We start from the raw sequence: 11,589 nt of genomic DNA, 5'->3' as shown, positions 1-11,589 counted from the left end.
CCTCGTTCGCTACGCTCACTCGGTGGTTTATTCGGTGGTTATCGCACCTGACCAGGGATTATCTCACCATATACACCTCGGGGCGGGGCATTAACCACTTTATTATCATATAGCCAGGCGCCGCGGACCAATCAGAAGACTTCGCTCACTCGGTGGTTTTATTCGGTGGTTATAGCAAAGGCCCAGGCGTTATGGCACCGTATACACCTCGGGGCGGGTCATGAATACTTAAATGTAACTGTCTCACCTGTGTGTTGGAAACTTTTCCTTCAGTGTGGAGATGATCATGTTCTCCACCTTTACGTCAGTCTCTGTCACCAGGTCTGTAGCACTGGATTTGGTCTGAATTCTTTTCTCACTACTGAAGGCAACTTTGATTTCCTACAAGTATAGTAGTACAAAATCATTGAACTTTCATCCTCCGTTGGCGAAACCGCCTGTCTGGATGTTCCTTGCTTTCTCAACCGTCACCCTTTAGTTCCTGACCGCCCTGCTTATGGATGTTATAGATATTAATGACCTAACCCTTATATATGCGAGATCCCTTTTGAAAACTAAAAGGCCCATTCTCTGATTGGCTGACAGCTGGTTAGTGGCGACGCCCACGGGGACTAAGAGTGACGGTTGAGAAAGCAGGGTACATCCAGACAGGCGGTTTCGCTGATGGATGTCCCTGCGTAGGAGGATGTGAATATCAACGTGTTGAACCTTGATAATTAACTCATGACAAAAGGCATATCAAGTAAGGTTAAATCTTATTTGTTTCTATGTCTAAGAAGTTAAGTTTTTATTTTATTTTAGACACTTATTGGCCCACAGTAAAGATATACTAGTAACATCATAATTCCACCAGGTGCCATAATACCGCCACATCAAAAAAAGTTAGTATAGAGGTCTTCCCAAAATTGTCTTGAACACCGAATGTTAAATATCCTAAATGTAATACAATTCAGAAATTTAGGTGTTGAAGACAATCTTGAGAAGGCCTCTATAACAAACGTTTTTTGAGGTGGCGGTATATTGGCTCCTGGTGAATTATGCGAGTGTATTTTACATAGTTATTCTATTATCATAGCGATTTCTATCGCTATGCGTTTTTTTTGCTGATCAATAAGTGAGATGTTTTCCATAATAGTACATTGTTCTTACATGTGACATATCTAATATTTTGTAGAATGATAGAACATATACTTGTACCTCCCCTGCTTTTCTCGCCACATCCACGGCGGCATGGAAGCATTCATCCCAGGTCTCCATCCTCGCTACGTTCCCTGGTGCGGAGATTTTATCATTAGTTTATTTGTTTAACTCATTGTGTTTAAAGTAGCTAAGTCCCAATGCATGTCAGTTTTGCATTGTAAAACTGTTGCATCACTTCAACCCAGATCTAAAATAAAAGAGGTAAAATAAGAAAAAATCCCTACCTACCAACCCTATCTTTTCAGGATCATAGTTGGAAACACACCGTTTTTCTTAGGCCCCATGTTTATCTAGCCTGACTAAAATCGCGCTCCTAGCGGGCGGCCCCACAATTACCGCCGCCCTAGTCCTTGGGGAGGGGGTCATTAACCCCAGCCAAGGAGAGATTGTGTAAACATAAACTATATGACATTGTATATCTGCCTCAAAGCAAGGACACGTAAACCTTTGGACCGCTGATCAAACTTCACCAAGCAGGGCACGAGCGACACAACAGTACAATCTATTACCTCTCACTACAGTTAACGTAGGAAAACACTAGAGGTCGGCGACCTCATACCTCCATGAAATATTTAGAGCTTTTGTAAATTTGATGCAAATGGCTCATACATTTACATGATTTATGCATGGTGATTTTTCATCTTTGACTAACTACACATGTCAGGAGTACAAGTATGAATTACCACGATTAATCATTAAACGTTTATCTTTGCCATTTTTCATGTTATGCAAATTAGTTCCTCATTTGCATATTTAGAAGCTGCTTATTTTATACCTATCACAAATCACATGTGTTACATTAATCTAATTGAAGTGGAGTTACGGAAAACAAAAATATACAATTTCCTCATGAATAATGCAAATTAAGTATTATCACTTTGCATAACATGTATTTCATTACGAACATCTTTGCATAAGCTACCTGCATGAGGATTAAAATGATGGAATTCCGTCGGTCATAGTTTGCTCAGAACACAAAATAGCAAAACCGGAAGTTACGCTGCAGTACCAATGGAAGCCGCAAGGGGGCCCAAAATCTAATCATTTCCAGCTTTCATCACACGCCAACAGCACACCAAGTATGAAACTAATCCATTCAGCCGCTCTTGAGTTATCTTGTTTACAGACACACAGACACACAACCGCTAGTGAAAATTTATATAACCGCCATGGATATTTCATGAAAGTAATAGATCGTTTTCACAGAACGTTCGAAAACTGCCTTGTCACGCGTGGGCGCCATGTTGGATGATATCATCATCATCATCATCGGTCGGCTGCGGAGCAGGCGACTGTAAGTTTCTTCCAAGACCTTCTGTCGGCAGCTAGATGACGAATTTGCTTTGCGGTGATCTGGATGATAACTTGGATGAATAGAACACAGAACGGCGCTAGCAAGGTAAGAAGTGGTGGCATATTGTTAAGTATTTTTACAAGCCAAAAGTTACGTCCACTATGCCTCCTCTTAAAGAAGGTAGTTCCTTTATTCTAGACTCTACAGAAAAGGCAGAACTTCTTAACAAATATTTTGCGTCACAGTCTACTGTTGATGATTCAAATGCTTCTCTGCCACCATTTTATTACCTTACGGATCAACGTTTGTCCGAAATCACTACTTCAGCTGAGGAAGTTTGTCTTTTTGTAGGTAACATAGACATTCATAAGGCCCATGGTCAAGACAACATTGATAATCGGTTCCTCAAAGTTATTACGCCCCTAATTGCTGATAAAATAGCTTATGTATTCAATCTGTCTTTGTGTCACGGAACTTTCCCTGAAATTTGGAAGTATGCTAATGTTATTCCTATCTTTAAAAAGGGGGACCCCCAGGACAAATGCAACTATCGCCCGGTTTCTTTGTTGTCTTCCTTGTCAAAGGTCCTTGAGAAAATAGTTTACAAACATTTGTACAACCACCTTACACAGAACAGCCTTCTTTATCGATTACAATCAGGTTTTATACGTGGTGATTCCACTGTACGACAATTGGTATACTTTACTCATGTAATTCTTGAAGCATTGGACTCGGGGAGGGAGGTTCGTTCTGTTTTCTTGGATTTCTCAAAGGACTTCGACAAAGTATGGCATACAGGCCTAGTCTATAAGTTACAAAAAAATGGTATCGAAGGCCCCCTTATAAATTGGTTATATAGTTACCTCCAAAATCGATTTCAACGTGTCGTTATCGACGGCCAGTCGTCAAACTGGTGCGGCATTTCTGCCGGCGTCCCCCAGGGTTCTGTTCTGGGCCCTTTACTTTTTTTAGTTTACATTAACGATATTGTTGAAGGACTTGCCTCCCAGCCTATGTTATTTGCTGATGATAGCTCTCTGCTCCAAGTTATTGATAACCCAATTAACGACGCACTTTCGCTTAATTCAGATTTGGAAAAGATTCATTTATGGTCCACCAATTGGTTAATGGAACTAAACCCTGCTAAAACTGAAGAAATGTGCTTTACCTCCAAAAGACTTTATCCGGTCCATCCCCCTCTTTTTCTTAATAAAACCATGATTAAGTCAGTTTCTAGTCACAAGCATATTGGGGTTATTTTTAGCTCCAATATGTCTTGGCATCAACACATTGAAAGCATTGTCACCAAAGCCTCTAAAAGTGTCCAATTATTTAGTGTTTTAAAATTTAAATTATCCCGTCAGGTTCTAGAAAAAATATACAAGTCCTTTATACGTTCATTGTTAGAATATGCTGACATTGTTTGGCACGGGTGCACAATTGAGGAATCAAATCTCGTCGAAAGAATTCAGTATCACTGCTCCCTCATTGTAACCGGTGCAATAAAAGGGTCATCATATTCTGCCACTCGTAAAGAACTCGGCTGGGAGTCATTGTCCGACAGGCGTCATATTCACCGCCTATTACTATTTCACAATATTGTTAACGGACTGACTCGTGAATACCTTACCACTTTAATCCCTTATGCAATTACGGTGATATGTAATTATGATTTGAGAAACAGCAGAAACTTGAGACCTATTAAATTTTCGACTGACCGCTTTGGAAAGTCCTTTACTCCATATTCCATCACTGCTTGGAACAACTTGGACTTAACTCTTCGTGCACTCGATTTCTCGAAATTTCGAGAACATCTTTTTAAAACGATACGCCCTCCCAAATTCAGCCATTTCAGCTTCGGGTCTCGACACTCTTGCATTCTCATTTCACGACTTCGTATGGGCACCTGCAGCTTGAATTATAGTCTTTTCACGCGGGGTCTTGTGTCAAGCCCAGCCTGCAGCTGCGGGTGTCCATTCGAAACTATTTCACACTACCTTTTGCACTGCCCTACCTATAATTACCAGCGCTCAGTTCTCATCGGCAAACTCTCTGGGTTACTTGTACATATACTTGATTTCCACAGTCTTGCAAATAATGCCAAAGAAATGTTGATTTTACAAGGTAGTTCTTTCTGCTCCTTCAATGTCAATTGCAGAATTATAGAAGCAACACATGTGTACATTGCAACAACAAATCGTTTTTAGATTCAAGTATAATTCTTTGTTTTTGTTTTCTACTCCAGTAAGGGAGATCGACTCACGCACACTGTTCATACATATGTAATTATCTATTTATTATTGTCCTGTATAATTTATTATTTTCAATTCTTGTATAAGTGGCGGCGTTAATATAAGTTGAATGTAACTTGAGTCCGCCGTCACTTAGTCCTCGTCCGTTTATTTGTATTCTTACACGTATTTCAATAAAGAAAAAAAAAAGTTACTTGAGGGTTCAAGTGTGCTGTTTTATCTCCGTACTGTTATTCATTCAGTGATGTAGCCAAGGCTCAGATATCAGGACAAAGTTGCAATAATAGGTCTTGATCCATATGCTTTAAAGGACAGCATCAGAAAATCCTGAAATCATTATTTTCCAGTAGTTTACTCATTAAAAAGTTGATGTACGTCAATTTTTACATTGATCCGCCTAATATGACCCTGTAGACACGTTTGAACTTCGCGCTCTCCTCCTCTCTCCCGCCGCGCTGGGCCATGACGTAATGGCCCCGTGCTGATCGTCTGACGTCACGGATCCGAAACTTCTGGCCAGCCATTTTGCTCGGTGAACCTCGGTCCTCTCAGCGGTAAATAATCACTCCACCATTCTGGAGTTTAGTCCGCTGTTGTTGACAATTACCTTCGTAGACCTGTAAGTCGCGTTGTGAGCTGTCTACGAAGCCATAGTCCCCGGGAGACTGAACATGAATGAGTTTGTCTGCACGTAAACCGCGCGGCGACGGAACGAAATCAAAACAATGGTGGTGGGGGAGATTCACGCACCGTGCCATTCTGGACTGTTACAGGAGCGAGTTCGAGTCAGTTCTTACCTTCTCCTTTCCGGACAGCACATCGATAATTACACGTAAGCTTCCGAGAATTAGGATTGAATTTACACTTGTCCAACTAACATTGACTTTAAAAAAACCCGAGTTTTCGTGACATTTTTCCTCTGACAACATACCCTTGATCGCTACATATCGAACGATCCCGTTTTCGCGCCCAAACACCGTCATAACAACAGTCAGGTGAAAAATGGTCAGAGCAGATCCACGCGCCACATGGCAATTTTGACGAATTTTGTCAATTGTCCATGACGGCTTGATATGAAGCTTCACAGCGATTAGCCACTTATGTAGCCTGCGATCATCATTCTTCGGAAATCTGTAAAACTTATTTATTTGCTCTCCGTGCTTCCATCGTACACAGGCCGGCATGGTGAATGGCCCGAAATGATCGGCTTTGTTTCAGAGTCCGTGATTTGTTTTGATTGAACACCCAACAATCTCCGCCAAAGCTACAATAAAAACCAGCCAGTCCAGATAATTTCCTCAGAAACAGAAAATAAAGTGAAAGGCGCGGCGTAAATCGCTCGAGTCTGTCAAGTTTTGGTGCTATCAGTTTGGGCACGAAAACGGGATCGTTCGATATGTAGCGATCAAGGGTATGTTGTCAGAGGAAAAATGTCACGAAAACTCGGGTTTTTTTTAAAGTCAATGTTAGTTGGACAAGTGTAAATTCAACCCTAATTCGTGGAAGCTTACGTGTAATTATCGATGTGCTGTCCGGAAAGGAGAAGGTAAGAACTGACTCGAACTCGCTCCTGTATTAAACAGTCCAGAATGGCACGGTGCGTGAACCTCCCCCACCACCATTGTTTTGATTTCGTTCCGTCGCCGCGCGGTTTACGTGCAGGCAAGCTCATTCATGTTCAGTCTCCCGGGGACTGTGGCTTCGTAGACAGCTCACAACGCGACTTACAGGTCTACGAAGGTAATTGTCAACAACAGCGGACTAAACTCCAGAATGGTGGAGTGATTATTTACCGCTGAGAGGACCGAGGTTCACCGAGCAAAATGGTAATGGCTGGCCAGAAGTTTCGGATCCGTGACGTCAGACGATCAGCACGGGGCCATTACGTCATGGCCCAGCCCGGCGGGAGAGAGGAGGAGAGCGCGAAGTTCAAACGTGTCTACAGGGTCATATTAGGCGGATCAATGTAAAAATTGACGTACATCAACTTTTTAATGAGTAAACTACTGGAAAATAATGATTTCAGGATTTTCTGATGCTGTCCTTTAAGAGACAAGGCATTCAACGATCTAACGCTGGTGTCGATACCCGGACATCTTTTACCGCTACGTGACTATATAACGTTATGTACACTCATATCATATAGGCTGCGCGCGGAGGACTAGACTAGCTACGTATACAGACCCCACACGGCACGCTCGCACGAACTTTATAAAGTGCCCCATTACCATGCAACTGCCCCCACTATCCGCTTGCCTCACAAGGGGCAAGATTTGGCGCTTCTCCGCCTCTGACTCCGTATGACAATTATGGTTTTCTACTCCGGTCAAAACTGAGCTACGGCGTGCTTCAGCCAACTACGACGTAGTTTGACAAGGCGAGAAGTAATTTGGCGAACTCCCACGAAGTTCACACAACGAGCTTCGATACGACTTGACTTTCGGTCCAGGGTACGTGTCTGAAGTTCGGTCTGACTCAACTACGTCGTAAGTAACCATGGCCTGACTACAATGATTATCGCTCTCCTAGCCCGACAGTTGCCGCCCCCTCATTAAACCCAGCCAGCGAGAGATTGTGTAAACACACCTAGTGCAAAATGTAACAACCCAAACTACGTATTTTCAGCCATACTGCGACAAAGTTGGACTACGTCTTAACCCTACCAACTTGTACATAACCTCGACACCGTAACGTTATTGTATTCTCCCCCAAAATACGCTAAACTGAGAACAAGATAAGCATTCGAGCGTATCGCCATTATGAAAACCAGAAGAATTCCCTGAGGGTAAGGATTGGTCGTTTTAATCAGGAGGAGACATCAGTACATGTTTCCTACAACGCAATAGCTACACATATGTGTGGTAACTGCTATGAAGCTTTTTAAAGTAACGCTAACCGTTTCTTCACCGAGAATCTACACAGTAAATATATTCCCACCTGTGAGACTAAGTTGGTGACAACGTTAGTGACCTTCAAGCTTGCAGTGTTGACCTGCCCGTGTCACACCCTGCCTGAAGATGCTGTCTAACCGGTTACTGTCGCATTTGTCTCGTCACGAAAATGCAAATGAGCAAACGCCCGATTTCACGACCATATACTAGTAGTCAGAAAACGTGGGTTATCCAATCCCGGCACGCGAGGAAGCCCAGGACAGCGATCGTGCCCCACGACGTATGTCTATGATTCTCAAACTGACAACATACAATTGACGAATCGCTGGGAAAAATGATGCCCCACGACTTATGTCTATGATTCTCTAACTGACAACATACAAGTTGACGAATCGCTGGGAAAAATGATGCCCCACGATATATGTCTATGATTCTCAAACTGACAACATACAATTGACGATTCGCGTGGGAAAAATGATGCCCCACGACTTATGTCTATGATTCTCTAACTGACAACATACAATTGACGAATCGCTGGAAAAAATTATGCCCCACGACGTATGTCTATGATTCTCAAACTGACAACATACAATTGACGAATCGCTGTCTCTACGCTTGACTTAACGCAAAAAGTTCAACCGCTGATCGACGCGGGAAACGTATATGCTCATTGTGCAAATAACTGGAATAATGAAATGTAAATGCGCCATATTCCATAAAATGACTCTAATGAAACTATTTCCCTCCAGAGGAGAGTGCTATTTTCTAAAAGACCACATATTCATGTGCACAAAATCGACTAAATTTCTAACAATTGATCACAGATGAGCAAACTCCACACCGGGGCCCATGTTGGCGGGCCGCCAGAAGAGTGATTCAATCGAGCTAAAAAAAGGGATGGACTGTAACTAGTGTTGTTAGGTAGAAACGGCGAGTAGGCTGAATCCTGTGTTCATGGAACTCGCAGTTAGCACAACAAACATCCAGCCGTTTCTAAATAATAATAAAAACTAGAGTTCGGCGACCTCATACCTCCATGTAAATTTAGAGCTTTCGTAAATTTCATGCAATTAACTAACACATTAACATAATTTATGCATGGTGTTGTTCATCATTGAAAAACGTACACATGTCACAATTATAAAATCCCATTATTAATCATAAAGCGGTTTTGCGATTTTGCCATAAATTATGCAAATAAGTTCCTCATTACCATATTTGGTATCTGCTAACATTCCGCCTATCATAATTACCATGTGTTACATTTATTGAAGTCCAGTTATTAAAAACAATGGAATTATACAATTTCCTCATTAATAATGCAAATTAAGTCCTCATTTGCATAACATGTATATCATTATGAAAATCTTTGCCTAAGCTACCTGCATGCGTAAAATGCAGGCAATCCGTCGTTCCTTTCTGCAGTTATCCTCTTTGGAGTGTCTTGACAAAAATGCCCCTGCAGTTCCACAATTAAATGTTAGAGGGCTGAAACTTGCCCCACTTTGTCATGGCACTAAAAGCTATCTACCACTTAAATGTCAGGACCATAGCATGTCTGGAACAAGAGATACATTGAGAAAACTGCTATGATAGAATATTCTCATTAATTATGCAAATGTACTCCTATTTTGCATAATTAGTATCTTATCTTGTACAACATTGTCTAAGGTACCTACATACCAAAAATCATGAAAATTCGTTGTTCCCTTCTTGAGTTATCGTCTTCAGAAGTTTTTGACAAAAATGCCCCTGCTATCCCAAAACTAGACGCTAGGGGGCTCAAACTTATGTCATTTTTTCCTGAGCACAGGAGCTATCTAATACTCAAAAATCGTGGTCGTAGCTTGTTCAGAACACCGAGATAGCAAAACCGGAAGTTGCGCTGCAGTAACAAGGGAAGCCGCTAGGGGGCCCAAAAACTAATCATTTCCAGCTTTCATCACACAATACCAACACACCAAGTATGAAACCAATCCACCCAGCCGTTCTTGAGTTATTTTGTTTACACACACACACACACACACACACACACACACACACAAACAAACAAACACACACACAAACGCGGGGTAAAATATAACCTCCATGACATTTCATGGAGGTAAAAAAGTTATATCCACATACGGGTCCACCCCGTGCAACACACAGCTGTGTGGCGATCGAGCAGCTTATCATCCAACATGGCCGTTCGAACGTCCGAACGCGACTGTGACGTCACATGAAAACGATCTATAATGTAGTGACTGATACCATAGATTACAACAGCTGCAGTATTCACATAACGTATGATATAAGGGACAAGTTACAGTTTCGTCTGATAAACCAAGGAAATTCCAGAATTTCCGACACGATCAAGAGTTGTTCCGAGATACTTATGCAACGATAAAGCCTGAGTATCTTCAACAGTTAAGCGTTTTGCACCATTGCATACACACAAGCAACCAGCCGACACACCCACACCCACCAACACACCCACCCACACACCCACACGCAAACCACCCACACCAAACAACCACCCAACCAACCGACACACCCACACCCACCAACACACCCACCCACACACCCACACGCAAACCACCCTCACCAAACAACCACCCACCCAACCAACCGACACACCCACACCCACCAACACACCCACCCACACACCCACACGCAAACCACCCACACCAAACAACCACCCAACCAACTCCACTCCACCCCACCCCACCCACCCACGGCCACACATTACATACCTGTTGGTCGAACGGTCTCGATACGATCTTAAACTTGCAGAGTATTCAACAAAAATATCCACCTCTTTCTACACTACTGAAAGAACCCGATGTATGTCTGTTACGACCTTGGATGAAGCTCAAACCATCAACAACAAGTTCAAAGTTCACCGAGGGCACTAGCGGTCACTAGCTGTTCACGTCGTTGGGGTCACATTTCGGGTTTCGGGATGTTTGTGGGAACGAAAAATGAAACGTTAAGTTAAGTACACTAGCTAGAAAGGACAATATTTGCTCGAGAGCAAATACAGCATATTTCAGCCATCTCCATTACACTAGTTACAAAATCACTCCTCTAATTTACATGTACTCCTCCAGGGAGAATAGATAAAAGTGAACTATTACAAATTGCTTGCAGTACTGGTCAGCACGCCTGGATGATGATAACTGGTTATTTGGTTGTAAAACCAGGGTGCAAAAAATGAACTTTTATGGTAAAAAATGACCCAAAATCTCAAGATTAAGCATGTATACCAAAAGTATTATTGAAACCATATGGGCATATGTTCAAGGCACCTCTGGTCATTTGGTTGTAATACCAGGGTACAGGGGGCCAAACTAAATCTATATCATATTTTTCCTTCCCGCAAACTATCCGGTCGGGCACCTGTTTGGAAATGTCAGCCTTAGTCTTGTATAATTGCTTTTAGCTTTAGACAAAGTTCTGTCTTTGTACTGTTTGTGTGCTGTATACGTTTTTCAATAAGTGTCAAACGGTTCAGCTTTAAAGCTTGCTTCATATTTTTTAAACGTCCTGTATGTAGTATGTCAAGGCAATCGGTATTTTTTGGCGACGCCTCAGGGGCTAGCCTAATAGAATAGTATGCGTCCGTTTGACAAAAGTATTTCCTGGGGAAATTTGTTTCAAATATTTCGAATACGTTTATGTATGTGATTTGGAACGAAAAGGCCTTTGCTGATAACTATTTAAAAGATACACGTTTCTTTTCATTCTCTTTGCTTTGTTGAGGACCGGAAACACAGCTACTTTTTGTTTCTAGCAAATAAGAATAATGCGTTGACCTCACCATTTTAAATTCTAAATGCTGAGTTTATGTTTTAGATAGTATTACACCTTTTTCACTTATTTTTTTTACTGTTGGCTCTTTGCGTCAAAAAAAGGTTCACAATTGACCTTCTATGTAAACAATTTATGTTGGGGAAGGGGCCTGGGTCGT

General features: G+C 42.0%; 1 protein-coding gene across 2 annotated transcripts in view; it reads right to left on the bottom strand.

The window, feature by feature from the left end:
- Positions 1–10,515, bottom strand: part of LOC118417794 (inositol monophosphatase 1-like) — a 19,849-nt gene extending 9,334 nt beyond the window's left edge. Inside the window, exons 1-3 of one of the 2 annotated variants that reach the window (XM_035823516.1) lie at positions 10,373–10,515; positions 1,198–1,271; positions 248–381 (exon numbers count right to left, since the gene is read on the bottom strand). In XM_035823516.1, the coding sequence (XP_035679409.1) occupies positions 248–381; positions 1,198–1,257 (194 nt within the window). In that variant the 5' untranslated portion in view covers positions 1,258–1,271; positions 10,373–10,515. Of the gene's footprint in view, positions 1–247; positions 382–1,197; positions 1,272–7,683; positions 7,765–10,372 lie in introns of those variants that run through there. The other variant, XM_035823517.1, reaches the window with a different exon arrangement.
- Between the last annotated feature and the right edge of the window lie 1,074 nt (positions 10,516–11,589).

This window comes from Branchiostoma floridae, chromosome 6, assembly GCF_000003815.2.
Source record: "Branchiostoma floridae strain S238N-H82 chromosome 6, Bfl_VNyyK, whole genome shotgun sequence".
Taxonomy (NCBI): Eukaryota; Metazoa; Chordata; class Leptocardii; order Amphioxiformes; family Branchiostomatidae; genus Branchiostoma; species Branchiostoma floridae.
This window is presented reverse-complemented; position numbering and strand designations above follow the sequence as displayed.